At 34.7% G+C, this 18,015-nt stretch overlaps 1 protein-coding gene across 2 annotated transcripts; it reads right to left on the reverse strand.

The window, feature by feature from the left end:
* Positions 1 to 822: 822 nt before the first annotated feature.
* Positions 823 to 17,786, reverse strand: uqcrc2b (ubiquinol-cytochrome c reductase core protein 2b). 2 transcript variants are annotated; one of them, XM_073917410.1, is made up of 15 exons: positions 17,667 to 17,784; positions 17,209 to 17,257; positions 15,749 to 15,835; positions 10,963 to 11,112; positions 10,802 to 10,866; positions 7,667 to 7,723; positions 7,453 to 7,577; positions 6,752 to 6,849; positions 5,345 to 5,402; positions 5,161 to 5,256; positions 3,564 to 3,763; positions 3,397 to 3,477; positions 1,715 to 1,791; positions 1,465 to 1,618; positions 823 to 1,141 (listed from the first exon to the last, which is right to left on the reverse strand). In XM_073917410.1, the coding sequence occupies exons 6-15, from the start codon at positions 7,699 to 7,701 to the stop codon at positions 1,058 to 1,060; spliced, it is 1,008 nt and encodes a 335-aa protein (XP_073773511.1). In that variant the 5' UTR covers positions 7,702 to 7,723; positions 10,802 to 10,866; positions 10,963 to 11,112; positions 15,749 to 15,835; positions 17,209 to 17,257; positions 17,667 to 17,784; the 3' UTR covers positions 823 to 1,057. The 2 variants fall into 2 exon arrangements, with proteins under 2 accessions (XP_073773511.1, NP_001001589.1); NM_001001589.1 differs by lacking the exon at positions 17,209 to 17,257 and having other exon boundaries at positions 826 to 1,141; positions 17,697 to 17,786.
* Positions 17,787 to 18,015: the final 229 nt, after the last annotated feature.

The following is an 18,015-nucleotide window of genomic DNA, read 5'->3' on the forward strand; positions in this document are numbered from 1 at the left end:
CAATAAGACAATGCTCTACATCAGGGGTCACCAATCTCCTGGAGGTCCGGTAGCCTGCAGGGTTTAGCTCCAACTTGCTTCAACACACCTGCCTGGGTGTTTTAGGTAAACCTAGTAAGGCCCGGATTATCTTGTTCAGGTGTGTTTGATTAGAGTTGGAGCTAAAATCTGCAGGACAGCAGCCCTCCAGGAACAACTTTGGTGATCCCTGCTCAACAAAGTGCAATCTGAAATGATTCATTACTTGACATTTTTAGGGTAGCACATTTAAGTTGCCCAGCTGTAAATACAGTCAAATTTATATGTGAATCTGTGAAGAAAGAAGTTATTTATTTATTTTCATACAGTAAACTGCTAAATTCAATATGACACTCATAGCACTGGGATTGGGCTGTATATTTGCACTGCTGCCTTGTGCCTATGCAAGAATCACAATGGTGCTGATATCAACGTCTCTTTAGGGCATAGTCTTTGCTGATATACAGCCATGTCACATTGCTAGGGATATTGCATACTACATACTTGATATCCGAGCATACTTGGAGGAAAAATATGCATACATACAGGTATAGGCATCTATCTATATCAATTAGGACAAACTAAACTTACCCATCATGACATTTACAATTTTGTTAATCAAATCTGTACACAAAAATCATGCTTATAATACACAAGACATTTACCATTATTTTATATTCACATATCAAAAACATCAAATTAATTTAATGTCAGCCTCATTCTTTGTTGTTATAAAGACATTAAGGGGTATGTGGTAAGATGATTCAAATAATAATAATTAAAAAAAAACTAGTTTCAGGAGTGTTTGATGGTGTTGGTAGATACTTTATTAATTTACATCTATACATTTCAAATGGACAAGTGTTGAGCGCTTTTCTTGAGATTACTCCACCTTATAGAATATTACAAATATCAAGACCAACTGTTGATGACAACCTTATTATTATTATTTTTGGGGACAGAAACAATGAAGGTATCATAAACATGTCCTTGTTTTTGTGAAGAGACATTTGAAAGAGAAAATGAGCAAGAATGCCCATCAGATTTCATCAACAAAGGGTGTGTTGACCAAGTTCCCACTGGAGGCCATGGTCTTTTTACCAGACATGAATTTCTTTGCAACCTGAAAAACAAGACACAAAATTCCAGTCAATCCCTTAAGACCTCAAAATAACAATAAGATATGCTGACAATAAATAACAATTGAAGCATAGCATAATTAATCATTTTTTATCTCAACTCTAAACAATACCAATAGAAATACAGCCATTATGTAGGATCACAGAAAGCGTTTGTAACAAAAACATTTTTGTACAGAATACTCATACAATAATAGGTCCTTTCCCATGAGCTTTACTCCAGTCTATCCTGATTAAAAGTGTGATACTCTTGGGTTACCATCCCAGAGCATTTACGTTAACACTGTAAGAGACAACAGTTGCTTACGTTGACGACATCAGCTGAAGACACAGCATTGATTTTCTGGGTCACAGCCTCAGGGGTATGGTAGGTACCCTCTGACAGCACATGTGTACCAATAACATCCATCAATCCCTCAGAACTCTCAATAGACATGAGGTAATCGGCCGTCAGCTGATTCCTGCTCGGACATGAAGACAATTCATGTAGAATTACAGCCTGAAAAATATAAAAACTGCACTCTAGTTCTCAAGTGTCTGAGCTGATAAAAACTCACTTGGCTTTGCTGAGATCTGCTGCTGCAAGGTTTCCTTGAGCAATGGCATTCACCTGACCGACAGCTGCTTTGATTACCTGCACACAACAATTAACGCTTATTTAACACATTTTCTTGAGTTGACTGCCATGTCAACTTCTCTGGCCATGTCACAGCAAAAACAGATACAATTTTAGAAATATCACTTTTCTAAAATAAAAAGGTTTACAACAATTAGAAAATATCAACAGCAATGAATAATACATTAAAGTAAGATAAAACTACCATTTTAAAGGGCTCAAATTTGAAAATTATTCCTTTAAAGTCTCTACAGATAAAACAAATTGCTGTATGATAACAATAAACGGCATTCCAAAAGTAAGCTTAACAGTCTGTATTGATATTTTGGAGAAAACTCTCCTTTGAGTAAGTGTCCATAAGTACAGTTGGTCTTGTGTGTCCAATACTAAATCTTGTATAAACAACTTCATCTTTCTTGAGTGAAAAAATTGTTTTATTTTCTTCCTACTAAGGGCTGGATTTTGAAATGTTTTTTTTTAATGTTGTTTGCCATTCATTTATTCATATTTTATTAATAGACAAGGCAAAGGCAAATGGCATATGTTTCATGTGATAATCCAGTTTTGTGCACAAGTCTAATTAACATCTTTAGATAGAAATATCTTCTTAAGGCCCAATTTGTTTGTTTGTTTTTTTACCTGCATTTTTTATTTCTCTTTGCTATTTGGGCTTATTGGAACCTATTTAGAATAAAATTTTAAGTATCATCTTTGAATATGATGTACTTTTAGAGAAAAACGATGTTCAAATATGTAGACTAGAGGTCCGAATTTACATTAAACACTTTTTCACAAATTTTTTTTTTGTTATGCATATTTAATATAGCAAGTTAAAAAAAAATCTTTGACTATCAGAGAGTAAAAAAAAAACATTTCCCTCATTTTGGAAAGTTAAAAATAAGGTTTGGGACATTTCATATGCTGCAAAACTATTGCAGGATGACACTGTATGTCTGTAACAAAATATAAAACATTCAAAAGTATTTTAAATAGCCATTTAAGAGCTAAAAATGTGCTGTTCACGTATGTAGACACTCAGGCCCTAGGAGGATATAGCTAGTATCAGGTCCAAAACTGAGAGATTGATTATTACTTAAACAATTAAAGACTGTATACTTATTACTTGTTTATCAATAATGGACTTTAGCACCAGGTAGACACTACAAAACTATTCTAGAAACTGGAGTGCCACCAGTGCCCAAGAACCTTAAAGCAGATGCTTCCTATGAATCAAACCAATAGCTTCAGTCTTGTTAGCGTATATATTAGTTAATAATAGATTTGTTTCAGTGCCCCCTAAGTTTTTTTTAGATCTTAACCTTCCTGAAGAGTGTAATATAGCTGTCAATGCAAAGTTCATGCATTTGTTTGTCAAAAACAAAGGGCACGAGTCAATCAACAGACAAGTCAGAAGAGACTTGGACATCTGACCAATCTGAGCAGCACAGAAGAAAGAGATTTAGAAAGATAAATACTTCAATAAACAGTTCAGATACTGTGAAAATGAGATGCTGAAATGTAAATTCTGAGTAAATGCGAGTGTTTTTTGACCTTGGATGGTTTTAAACCTTTTTATACAAGACCTAAAATTTAAACCCAGAGTGTAATGTAAATCACACGTACATCGTTGACAGCGTTAGCCTGGCAGATGGTGTACAAGCCAAAAAGACCAGAATCCGTGTAGTTGGCATTAAACGCAGAGGCCTGCAACAAAAAAAGACAGGCCCGGTTATGAAGAATGCTTCATGAAAACCCTTTGTGAACTGAAGGCCTCATAAGGACATACTCACATCAAAGGGCAGAGCGGTGACTTTTGAGATGGCCTGAGTCAGTGTGCTGGTGCTGCTGGAGCCTCTCTTGACTCGTGGTCCTGCTCCGAGCACATGCTGCAGTACACTGAATGCAGTGGCCTCAGCTGAGGTTGCACTTGCTCCTTCAATTGCCACCAACGCATGAACCAGGCCTGCTCCAGTCTGATGCCTCACCTCACCTGCAAGACGGAGGCAGACAATAACATTTCTTAACATTATCTGAAAAGCCAAAATCTTAAGTGTAGCTTAAAAAAATGTTGGTAAGACTTTACAGTAAGGTTCCATTAGTAAATATTAGGTCACTACATTAGATAACAAACTTACTTCTGAAGCATTTAATAAAGAGGTGATCCAATGTTGTTTCAGGAGTTACTTACACTGTTAGAGGGCCATGATACCCCCTTGTTTCAGCAGAGTGTTTTCACACCTCTACTTTGGAAAAAGTCAGAAAAGTGGGCGTGTCCAGCTCTGTTTAGGGGGGAGTGTCGGAGGAAGAAAAGAGGCTTGGTGTGGGAGTGTCTATTTGGGCGCGCTGAATTTCAGAGTCAAAACACACACCCAACAGGGGAGAAAGGGACTGTTTACAAACGAGATATTTGATTCGAGGATCTGCTCTAAGCGTTTATTTTCATGCAATGTTTGATACCGCACGGCGAATGAGAGAAAAAAAACTCAGCATTTCCCGGAAACTTAGATGCACTTGGCAGGTAGTGTCAGAAAGCCGCGTGTGTTATTCCGGTCACAAAATCCTACTTGAGGTTATAGTTTGGTTGTACAGCTAACTTGTTTACACTCGGTGCAATAGTTTGTTCGATACAAATAAAATACGAACTGAATAAACAAAGAGCATTTTTTAAGAGAATACTACAAGCGAATCCGGATCTCAGCGTTTGCAGATGAGAACAGCTCTCAGGTAAACAATAATCCTTCTTAGACACGTAAGTTATTGTTGTCGAGCGTCGCCTACACTGTTAATCCACACGTGAGTCTGCGCTCTCACAGAGAGAAAATGAAAACAAAACTTAACTGCAGCAAACTATAAAAGCAATACTTCACGCTTGTTTTGCCAACACAACGTGGCGTCTCTGTCGTCTGAACACTACGACAGTAATGAATATTAATGAAGTTGCACAATAGAGCGCGCTGATTGGTTTGACCCAAGCTTTACTCATGCATTAATGCATCACACTGTAAGACGTAATAAGACACACTCTGGCACAGACGCCCAGTCTGCACGCTGGAATACAGGCTATTATGTCATGACCGTGACGCAGCTTCAAAAATTAGTTTCAAACCGGAAGTACGAATTTGCTTGAAATAACGCAAAAACAACCATTTTACACTTTTTAGTGAAATATAGGTGTCCTAATAGTGTTTTTAGCAGTGTGGGACACATATACGACTGTCAACAGCTCAAAAAATGTGTTTTGGTGTTTCGTGACCCTTTAAAGAGTTAAACTCTCCTGCTCTAACATGGGTCAAGTTTCAAAAATGATTTGGCCAAAACAGAGTAACCAGGAGAACAGAATCAAATGCTGCCCATTTAAGCTGTTTGACTAGTAATGATGTGCTCTACCTCCACGGTACAGAGCTTTGGAACCAACAGTGCCCGCTCCGCTGCGGATGTTCAGGAACTGCTCTCCAACCTGCTTCAGCATGTCATGATCCACTCCTACAGTGACGTATAGAAGACACATTTAGCTGCCTTTTTGGGCCAAATTAAATGTTCTTTTTACAAAATATATAATTTCATAACATACCAAGACCAACCAGGGCCATTCTTGCACTCGTAAAGTTGTTCTGAACAAAGGTATGCATCTGTGAAAAGAAAAATACAGAAAACCTCCAGGTTGAATACTTATTTGCAAAGACTAATACTTGATCATTTGCTTGATTACTTGAACAAGACTGTTATTTATCGTCATACACATGCGGTCAGCTACTTTACAACAACATGAAACTTTAAAGATGGAAGTGTGCATTTTTAACATGTTAGTGTAACTGTGTTTAGTGTTTTACTGAGTGATGAGGCATTATAGAAATGAGACTTAATCAGTTGTTATAAAAAAATAAGGTTTGTTGTAGCCATTAAGCTTCAAATAAATGCAGAATATCAAATGAAGTGCCTTTTATTCAGCAAGCATCTATGAAATTTCCAGTGAAAATAACTAGAACATGATATATGCTGTTACATTGACATAACATTGTTTACTCTAGAGCAGCGGTGCTCAATCCTGTTCCTGGAGATCTACCTTCCTGCAGATTTCAGTTGCTACCCATATCAAACACACCTGCCTGTAATTATCAAGTGGTGTTCAGGTCCTAATTAATTGGTTCAGGTGTGTTTGATATGGATAGCAACTGAAATCTGCAGGAAGGTAGATCTTCAGGAACAGGATAGAGCACCCCTGCTCTAGAGTTTTGGTCTATTTAGAACATAATGTTATGTCAATGTAACAACATGTATCATTTTCTAGTTATTTTTTTCTTTTTTCTTTTCTCAAGAAGTTTTACAATTACATTAGGTACATGTCAGAGGTCACACATCTGTATACACTCAAAAATATAGGCACAAATTCTGTACATCCACTCTCACTTTCAGCAGTATATGCTTTCCTTTTGTGCGCATGTACACTATTGTTATACATAATAAAATAATAAATAAATAAATAAATAATAAAATAATAATTTTAATAAATATAATAAAATAGGAGGAAAAATTAAGTAAAAATAAACAAGTAAAATAAGATATACATACACATCAGCAACAAAACTATATAGATGTGATCCTTCCGATTTTAGGTTAATAGAAATGTTCAGGTTTATGGGATGTTGCATAGTTGGTCCATTTTTCCCAGAATGAAATAAATTGATCCATTTCTGATTTACAAATGCGGTAATTTGTTCCATTTTTAAATTTTCATTGCAATTTCCATCCACGCATTTAGGACAGGACTTTCATGTGACAACCATCCTTTGGTAATGCTCTTTTTGACAGCTACCAATAAAACCTTCATTAGATATTTATCCCTCTTTAACCATTCAAGTTATTTTCACTGGAAATTTCATAGATGCTTGATGAATACCATCACAGCATAAATGCTAGTATGACCACTGCCACAACATAAATAATAGATTTTTAAATTTTTTTTAATTTCCTGCCAAACCTGTTCGGTAGTGATTTGGCCAATCTTGAAGTCTGGACAGTACAAGGAATTGGACAGGGCATTCTTATAGGCTGCAGCATGTAAATCTTCAATAACACCTGAGGGACAAACAGATGAAGAATAGAAACAGAAAATTATCATGATGACTTCCATCAATCCCCAGTGCAAGTTAGTTTAATCCACATCACAATTTGCTTCTGCTATTTTTCACTTAGGAGTCAGGCTGTTGATTCTCAGCACTAAAACCAAATTGAAGACAATAAAGATAATGGTTTATTGCTAACAAATGTGCTATATTTTAGTCAATAATACCTTTTTTTTACAAAATAATTATTATGTTGATGGTTATTTTGGACACAATTCACACCTAAACTGTAAAGATGATGTATATTAAGTTGAAGGCAAACTTCTTAGCCCTCCCATGACATTTTTATTCCTTTTCAAATATATTTCCAAACACATTTTTAAACATCCTAATTTTAATAATTAACTTATTTTGTCTTTTCCATTTCAGTTCTTTTCCAGGATGACTACTTAGTACAACACGTACTAAGCTTAAAGTGCCAAACTAGATGTGTTTGTTTAATTAGGCAAGTCACTGTTGTGCAATGACTTGCCTAATTAAGCCGAGTTAACCTAATGAACCTAACCTAATTAACTTTTTAGTCTAAAGTGGGCATCAAAATGACAAAGCTGCATACCAATCTGTGGCGTCTGCTTGGCGAGTTTCTTATCCAAATTCACCCTTCCCGTGAGGTCTGACACTTCCCATGCACGAAACTCGGGTGCCGTGGTCACATTGATCAGATACTCCATAACAGTGTCACTGTGAGAGAAAACATGGACAACGTGTGTTTAGCGAAATATAAGATCACACTAAGATTTTTAAGGACCAAACTAATGTGTTTTACTTACATATGATCTCTCAGGCAGTCTACAGTATATGACATGGTTTCCCTGGAGCTTGACACGCTGCACAAAAATATATTATATGTATTTACTCACAATGTATTCCACTTGTGCATTTTAATATAACATAACATATAAAGACAATTTCACAGCCTGTGAGGACACACAGATATCATTGTAAATCCAGAAAAATTAAGCTGACATTTCTCTAAGGCAATGTTTCTCAAACTTTTCTTACCAAGTACCACCTCAAAAACAAATAGTCTCTACAAGTACCACCATAATGACCGATATTCAAATACAGTAGTATAGGAGGCCTAAAAAAGCAGCTAAAGCTCTGCACAGTTCAAAAACGTGGCAGATTAATTCTTATTATTAAGAATATTTATTATTGTCAGCCACTTTAACCGTTATAAATAGTTTGAACATTAACACTGTACCGTGCTCACAGGTAAAAAATAAATAAAACGTCAACATTTAAATTAAAATGTGCTTTTAAAAGTTAATTAAAAACGCTGATGTCCTTAAAAAGTAAAAAGAAAACTGCTGTACTTAAATGTAAAGTATAATCATAAAGCAGCCTATTCATCAAAACCTGGAAATGTTCCTTGGACCTCATAAATATAGGCTATATGTCATCATATTCATATATAAACAGTATTTGATACAGATTATTAGTCCAAAGAGCACTGATATATTATTTACCCCTTGAAGCTGTTTGTTTGATTTGGATGTGAATGTGATGCCAAGTAATTTTCCAAATGCTGCTCAACAAGAGCTGACAGAACAATAGCTCTATTTGGACAGAACTAGCTTTCCAAACGACATGTTTATGATAAATGAATGTAGATGTCAGTTGTATAATTGAACTTCCATGTAAAGTAAAACATCATAACTTGCTTAGTGTTTAAATACGTAACAATTTTACATGGTGGCTTTTCAGAACGGCTTATAATAAACCTACTGGATAAATATATTTTAACATTTAATTTTCTTGTTATGCAATTGACTGCAGAATTAAAAATACTCTTACCTGAAACTGATATTAGAGTAGCCAGTCTTTATCACCAGCAGCAGTTTTAACAAAGTGACACAACATCTGATATATAGATGAAACTGGCACTACACTGAGTGTAGTGACACTTCTGGTGGCATATCCGGTTTTCAGAGTTACGTCAGTAGACCTACATGCAAGTGATCTTGTGAAATGTGCCAGTAGTTGTCAGTATAAGCACATGTTATAAGCACACTAATGTTATAAGTTTCTCTTTGCTTTAAAATTTAAAAATAAATAGGCAAATGACACCTATTATCTTATATGCATGTGTTTTTACAACACGCATTTTAATATAACTTTATTCTAATATAACTTTATAAAGTATATTATTTAAAATACCTTAAAATAAATAGCAATTCCATATTGTATAGTCCATATTGTAGCCAACAAAGGAACCACCATGATGCAATAACATACGATAACTTGGTCACGATAAGTTTGATCTCCCCAGACATGTATTGTCAAATGACTAAATATTATGTGTAGTTGCAGTAAATACCGGAAGTATAACTATGAATACATAAAATTTTATGCTTATAAATTTAATTCTTATGGAGTAGTCCAGCATATAAACTAACTTGCGACGCAATAATTCATGTTAAAATGTTTTGCGCGGGTCGATTAGTGTCATTAAGCTTCGCCGTGTGTCGATGTCACTGCTGAAGATGTCACCGCAGGGACATGCCACTACTGAATAACACACAACAGTGAAAATCGAACATGCAACCAGAAGTGTCACTAAACTCAGTGGTATGTGCCATGAGCATCTGTACGTCAGATGTCAATAGCTATGTTTCCATCCACCTATATTTATGCGCATTTTGCATATTCGCATAAAAAACGGTTGATGGAAACACCAAGATGCGCATAATTTTTGAAAATGTGCATAAAAAACTTATGCGCAGAACTGAGAAAGATGATCTTTTTTTGATCGATAGGAAAAGATGCGTATAGGCTACGATAGAAACACTTTTACCGCACTTTTACCGCACAAAAATTGCAAATTACATTTTTAATGTTGATATTTGGCGCCAGGTAATCATAAAGTAACAATTTTGTTCGCTTTGACTCGTTGGAAACGCTGCTTTATTCCCACGTCTTTTATGCGATAATCCAGATTTGCACATAAAGTTCATTCGCATTTTTGGATGGCAACATAGCTAATGTCACTTCATGTTAAAAATGCTTCTCACAATTTACATGACTTGGCTATTCTTCTTGTTTTCATTTTTTTTATTTTATATTTTAATCAAAGGATAGCAAACACATTTACATCCATTACCGTACGTTCACACCGAAAGCGTCAAAGTAGCCGGAAGTCATTCATTTTCAATGAGAGCCGGTGGCGATAAGCGGCGAGGAGCAGCGTGGCGCATCTTCGCCGGTGTTGACGTCAAGGAGAGTCGAAATCAAGTCAACTTTATGGTAATGAGCTATGACGCGGTTTGGCGGCAAGCAATCAGAATGAAGAAGTCCACCGCTTGACAGAACTTCAGAGAACACCGACCTGTGAACTTTGGTTCCGACCACAGTTGTTCCCAAGGGTTTGATTATTGTGGTTGCCGGATTTTCAGTTATTTACAATGTCTTCTTACAGGGACATGTGTTAAATAAGTTACTGGTGAGGTACTGATGTGCATTAATGTATATATTTTTATCTTTAAAAAAGCTGGACTCTCATGCCACAGTACAAAACAGTATTGCTGCTTCAGTATATTTCAGACATATGGACACATTGGATAATTAAATGGAGCAAAGCCACACCACAGGCAACTTAATCTTCCATTGTTAAATGAATTTAATAAGAAGTGCGCAACATTTTCACGGCCCCTTTAAATACGAGATCAATGTAGCGAACTTTGACGCTCTCGACGCTTTTGGTGTGAACGCACAGTTATTGGTACACAGAAACCTGAAACCTGTTGCACTACAGATTGTAGAGTAGTTCAACAGAACATCCTACAATGAAACTAGTCCTGTCCGAGTAGGGCTTATGACAGCTTTCAATTCTGTCAACTGCCAAAATAAAAACAGAATATACACCAAAGGGAGATGTTGTTTTTGTGTAACACTGAAAAACTGACCTTAAGCTTCCCCCAACAGCCTCAACACCACGGCAGATCCTAAAAGCAGATGCTCCCTTGGTTGTCTGGAATCAACAACAAGAGAAGTGAATGCTAACAGGATCACTGCGCACTATCAGTACAGAAGTCAAACACAGAGTCGAGATGGATGGATTGTATACCAGACTGGCAGCCAGACGAAGCAAGTGTGTGACACCAAGGTTATCAGTGGTCTCATATCGGCTTCCGGCCCTGACAAGAACACCAATCCGAGAAGCAGGAGAATAGTTTTCCAAGGAAGCAATCACTAAGCCACTAGGCAATTTCGTCACCTAGAAAAAAGGGAGGGAAAAAGCAATTACACCTTCCATTTATATAATTTGGTTATAATATCAGACTTTTTAAGATAAACCAACTAAACATTAAAATAAGAAACTGATTTAGCCAAGTTTAACAGTGATTTGAATAATAAAGTGATATGGATCAATCTATCAGTCAAATCTTATCTAAAGCAATATAATCTATCGGAAAGTGCAAAGCAACGTAACAGAAGACTTGAACTGGTATTATTCAAAGGCGTCTGACTAAAGCTTTATGTTTTAATTATTAGTTTTAATCAAACATCTCAGTGCTTCCCGCACATAGACTTCACTTGGGCAGGCCGCCAAGGTATATTAACGGCCGCCCAAATATATTTGATGACAGTTTTTTTACTAATAATATCATCCTTTTACACTTTTTTTGTATACGCCCAAGATCAAACATCCATGTTTGATTAATCAGTGGAAAATCTTCTCTCGCACCTACGCATTTTGTGCTGCTCATTGTGTGTGTATGAAAACTGTCAACAACACTTCCTCAGACAGTCATGTGCTCTGCAGAAACCCACAGAGATGCACTTTTTTGGAGCCTAAAAATCTGTCCGGCCTGTGTTTCTAAGGGCCCTATCATACACCCGGAGCAATGTGGCGCAAGGCGCGGCGCAATAGTCTTTTGGTACTTTTAGCTCAGCGCAAGGGTCATTTTGAGGTGTTGCGCCACACTGTTTAAATAGCAAATGCATTTGCGCTCAAATGTGCGCCAAAGGCGTTCTGGTCTAAAAAAGCAGTCGTGTTTTGGCGCGTTGCTATTTTGAGAAACTGTAAATAGTCAGAACAACCAGAACAAAGTCGGGCTATTGTCTGGCGCAAAGTGTGCCTGGTTTACACACTACACACAAGATGCAGAGCAATACGCAAATATCTTTACATATGAAAAAGATATAATATATAAAGGATATATATATATATATATATATATATATATATATATATATAATAAGGATATATATATATAGGATATAAATTTAAATTATTCAAATATTACAAAACTCATTAATTTCTAGCCTACATTAATTTAAAAACCCCTGCCTTACTTTCTTCATCTCGGGAGGCTTTTTCAGTTCATTCAATTTGCTTTTGTATAATGTTATTATTAATAGCAATATTATTTATTATATCCATATTTATATTTGTTTTATTAAAAAGAGATTAGAAATAGATTTGTCCACCTGTCAGGTTTTAGACCATCTGGGGCATGGCAGGTGTATTTGGAAATAACTCAGTATTTTGAGCACACTTGGTTATTATCGTTTATTTTTTCGTTTGCTGGAAATTAAAACTGAATTTAGAAATAGTTTTGAAACAAATCTTTGCGCCTAACAAACAAAATTAATTATTTATAGGCTAATTGATGTCTGTGCGGTAAGGTTTCCCTATCCATGAGAACAAAAGTGAAAGTGAACTTACTTTACGTCAAAATGCGCTTATGGTGCGACGCAGCTGGCTCTTAAAGGGAATGGAAGATGAGACTCTGATTGGTTTATTCTCAAAACACACTTATAACTCATTAAGAAAATAAACTCAACCCTTTTAGACCATGCGCCACGACGCAAATTGGATTTTCCCGTCCTTAAATTAGCAAAAATGGGTTCTGACACGCCCTGAAAGCATTTGCGCTCTGCGCATGGACCGTCAAAATAGAGCCCTAAATCTCCTAAAATGTCTTGAAGTCGACTTTTACTTTCTGTTGTTAATTGTATGCATTTTTGCATTACTCTTTAATTAAAGACTTCTTTCCACTTGGCTTCACAGCTGACAGCGGGCACAGCCTCGAGACCAAGAGAAAAAGTAAATAATAGATTCTTTAATCCGAACGATTCAAAAACTATACTGTAACTCGGAGAGGACGAAAATGACATCTGAACTGGCTGCATGTACATATGTACATCATTAGAAATATAATTTAAATAAAGCACACTTTTTATTCTAATTATTATTTCATTAATTATTAATAAATATCCATTTTGAGATTTTGTATGTTTTATTCATTTTATGCAATTTCCTCCTGTAATTTATTCTTGATTTGCTGTATATGTTAAAATTTTGTTGATGTTAATCGATTACATATTTTATACTTCTTTTAAATGCTTTGGCAGTACTGTACTAAATGTCATGGCAATAAAGTAACCTGAACTACCAGCGCAAGCATATTTCAGACATGTGGGAAGCACTGTATCTCATTTTGCACATTTGAGACCATGATTCATTTTACCTATTGGCAACATTTCTCATTGAACCATATGACCATTTTTATTTATCATTTTTACAAATATTTTTTTTCTTTATTATTAAAAATATATATAATTTATTTTCTCTTGTGAATTTTCAATTTTTAACAAAAGTTTCAGTTTTAAAGGTTCAATTTGATGTTCATGTTAGTTTTTGGTTTTTGATTAGCACAAACTTTTGGTCAAACTAATATGAATTTAGCCAAACACCTAAATAAATGTCAATATTATTTAGACTGCTATTTAAATGTTTGAATTACCCAAAAACATTTATTTATACTCTCAACATATAGAAGGTTTGTAGAAAAAAGTTACATTACCAATAAACTAATATTTTAAAACCTTTTTATAGAGATTTAGATTACATATAATTTAAAATGAATAACAAATTAATGAAAAATGTAAACTCTTAGAATTATATACATATATAAAATCAAATAAGTTTAATATTTGTGCACTCGTTCAGTTAAAGCTCAATGTGATATCAGTACAGCGAAATTTTCAGCACTAACAGGTTGTTTTCAATCACTTGGTTCTGATAACAAGCGAAATTCAGATGGAGGGCAGGAAGGAATAAACTAAATGAGCGACGTAAAGGAAACTACATATTTCTGCGATTTATACCGTATTTCAAAGGAGAATTAAATAGAAAATTACCACATATGTTGGGCATGATCCTTACATCATGAAGAGGGCAGAGTTTTCCACTGAACGAAAATATATTAGCCTGCCATCGAGGCAGTAGATACTGTATAATTGTGTTAATTGAAAAACACTAGTAAATACTATAGTGTTTGGAATCATACTAAAGATAATCACTTGAATTAAACTATCATAGTAATTATATTGTTGCTGTACAACTGTAACTAATTATTTATTCATAAACAAATAATAAACAATTTATTCAATAGGTTTCAGTTTTCAACGTTATAATTATACACAATATCACAATGCACTAGTTTATACTAACATCATTTATTACACAAGTTTATCAGTTTAATGTGATACAGTATTCTGTAGCATTCATTAACAAAAAGTTGTTCAATAACATGTTCATTACAAATTAGTAGTTTTTTCCCCCATGCGAATATCTTCCAGACATCACGATAATAAGCATACAAAAGCAGGGCATCATGGTCTACATTACTATAAATTTATTTTGTGTGCCACAAAATGTTTAAGTGTGCCACAACAAAAACCGTCTAGTTTTGTTGCAAAGGTAGCATTTCTTTTATGTTTTGTCGATGAACTTACAAACCTTTACAGCTGCTGCGCCTATAGACATTAACGTTACGGTTGTTAATTCCACCGAAATGCCAGTAAAAACATGGATTACTGCAAAACAAGGCCGCTATTTCATTGTAGCGATTACATGGGAGGGTATGTAATTTATATTCTCCTGGATTAAGTATAAGTGTGGTGGTGTTTGTATCTGATTTTTATTTAACACATAGCTAGTACATAGCTTGTATATAATTACTGGTGCTGTAAAACAAATAATTGCGTTCAAAAAAGTTTGTCCACATGGGTTTAATACATGTTGTCTTTTCTTCTATTTTATTTAGATAGTTTCTTGAATCCCCCCCCCTTTTATGAGCAAAAACCTTTGGAAGTCTATATAATCTGTTCAGTATTTCTTATTTTGGCCAAGTTAAACAATTATAAACATAAAACAGAAACAGTTTGATGTTCTGTAAAAGCCTTTTGATTCCTATGTAGAAGAATCACTTCCTGCCCTCCATCTGAATTCCACACATCAATGACATCATGTGAAAACAACCTAAAGTTTTATATACAGTTACCTGAAAACAATATGCTGAAAATCACGTAGTGCTTATTAAGATTATAGAAATCTTGAAAATGTGAAATATGTCTGTTTGATTAAGTAAAGACATGGTGTAAATATGGGGAATTTAAAACCATAATTATCTAATATCAACAACACTATAAAACGATTCCTGAGGAAGCACAATCTCTAAAATGCGAGCAGAAACCCTCCCCAGTACCCATACAAATATACAAACATAAACGTCTTGGAACATGTGAGGGGCACCTGCTGAGACCTTGATGCCCATCAGAGGGATGGTCAAGGGATAGTTACTTTGAGAGGCCGCATTGAAGCATCTTTGTAGAGCAGGGGTGACCAACCCTGTTCCTGGAGATCGACCTTCCTGCAGATTTCCGTTGTAACCCATATTAAACACACCTGCCTGTAATTATCAAGTGCTGTTCAGGTCCTAATTAATTGATTCAGGTGTGTTTGATCAGGGTTCGAGCTGAACTCTTTAGGAAGGTCGAACTTCAGGAACAGGGTTAAGCACCCCTGCTGTAGAGCAAAAGACAAATCATCATCTACTGACCTGCACTTCCTGTGGCACAAACTTTAGTGGCTCCCCAGCTGCAGCAAAATCCACCTTACGGGCAGCCTGGGCTGCATAAAGCCTTCTCTGAAAATTAAAAAAAGACATAGCTCTGACAAAAGATTCCATCCAAAATAAGCAGTACGAACACAAAGGCAGAGCGAGGTATACAATGTAAACCCATTATTGGAACAAACAATTCTAAATAACAATGCTACAAGCCTTTTTTTTGTTTGCATCAGGATTGTAGATAACATATCACCAGAAATGCGTGTAAAAATACATACATATTGTATTACATCATATCAAAGTGTTTAATTGATCACACAAATAGATCAGGAAAACTGTTACGGAGCAACAACCACAACTGTTGACATTGTTTCACAATAAATAAAATGTTTATTTAAAAAAAAAAAACTCTGATTGAAAATATAAACAAATAAACATCTAACATTTCACTGAATTAAATGGTCGAAAATTGGGGAAAGTCTCTTTCTGCAAAAAAAGCTTCTGAAATATAAAGCGGGCACAATTATTTAAATGATTCAGCATTTTATTACATCACTATGTAATATTTATTTATTTATTATGTTAATTTCAACAACAACATTGTATTATATTTAAATATATTTAGTCCCCATTTTCACAGCCTTCTTTATAAAGATTTGGCAAGGGCTCCAATAACTTAGATGATGAATGAATATTTATTTGCACAGAACAGTTTATTTGATTTGATGATGTATTCTTTTATTATGTAGATTGTGTACGTTTTATTTATTATACTTTTTGTTTCATTTATTATTTAATTCTTCTTAATTTTTACATTTATAATTAACAAAAATGTCTTTTTATATTGCCATGTTCCGGTAATCTACAAAGAGTCATAAACGCTATTATATAAGGTCTAAAATTATATCATAACTCATTTCAATTATTTAATAATGAAAAGTTCAATATAATAAGGTATAAGCATCAACTTCATATGCAAGTCAACCAGCCCTAATTTCTATTATTTACCAATGGTGTCAATCATTTAAATGAATTTTATTTGTTCAATAGTTTAATATTTGATTATGTGCTTTTAAATGTATAATTGTATTATGTATATATTAAAGACAACTAGTTGTATTTTTAATTCCCAATTTCTTATTACTGTTCTGTTTATTAAAGTCTTACATTTACTGTTGTACTTGATGCTTCATAATAAACAAACATTTATTCTACAGCAGTGTTTCCTGTAACCTACAAACAGTCTTATGTGTTATTATTTTATTAGATCTAAAATTATATTATAAATTGTTTGAAAAAGTCTTGAGTTGCCTTTCCTACATCTTGTATTTACAACCTGGTGATGTCTATTTTTCAAAATGATAATTATTTAATTAATCTACAAATTAATTCTCAACTAAGATATCATCCATTTCAAGAACACACTGTGTTGAATACATACAATAACTTACATTGTCATACTGCAGACCTGAGTGTTGTTGTCACATAAGGAAATGAGAGCTAGAGGGTCCATGGGAACATTTGAAAAGAAAGAAAAAACTAAAACTACATTGATTTTTTTTTTATCTATAAAAGATGGAAAATACGATAAAATTATATACAAGTATGAAATCAATTCTGTACAAACTGACAACAAACATTACAAAACTCAAACAATGTCCTTGATCTTTAACGTTATACAAATACAAGTTACAAGTTAAACATTTCAGAATGAAGAATTTTTAAATAGTATATTAAAACATGGTTATATTAAAAAGGATAATAATATGACATACTGAGAGCTGAACTGACAACCGTTTCTCTTATATTTGTATAACGTTATGTGAACTAAAGTTAAGGCCGGCGTCCATTCAATATGACCTGAAGCATTAAACAACATCCAAAACCACACAGCAAAATCTCGACTAACCATCTTTAACCACGTAAATCATAATCTCACCGATAACTGGCTTATTCCCCGAATTCCCCTCATATTTTCTCTCTCCTTCAGACAGACCACGGCAATATGGCTGACCTAAGGATGTCCTACCCAAAATCCTTCACTCTCTGCCTCTTCTACAGCATGTCCACACTACAGTTAAGCGTGAACTCACACTGCCACATGGCGACTCGGAAGATTGACTACGAACTATCGCAAAGTACACGCAGCATTGTAGTATTTGAATATGTAAATATTGCGTTGTAATATTTGATAAGTTTAATTTAATTTGTAGTTTTCCATAGATCTCAAAACACTTACTAATAAGGAATGTTACTAT

The sequence above is a fragment of the Danio rerio genome, chromosome 12 (assembly GCF_049306965.1).
Source record: "Danio rerio strain Tuebingen ecotype United States chromosome 12, GRCz12tu, whole genome shotgun sequence".
Taxonomy (NCBI): Eukaryota; Metazoa; Chordata; class Actinopteri; order Cypriniformes; family Danionidae; genus Danio; species Danio rerio.

Bases quoted from the DNA above. Each gene is read 5' to 3' on its own strand.
- uqcrc2b (NM_001001589.1), bottom strand. From the start codon at position 17,729: ATGAGGGGAATTCGGGGAATAAGCCAGTTATCG. The intron at 11,113-15,748 runs GTCAGTAGATGA...CCTTTTTTCTAG, and splicing joins TTGTGCCACAGGAAGTGCAG to GTGACGAAATTGCCTAGTGG. The intron at 10,867-10,962 runs GTATACAATCCA...TGTTGATTCCAG, and splicing joins TTCGTCTGGCTGCCAGTCTG to ACAACCAAGGGAGCATCTGC.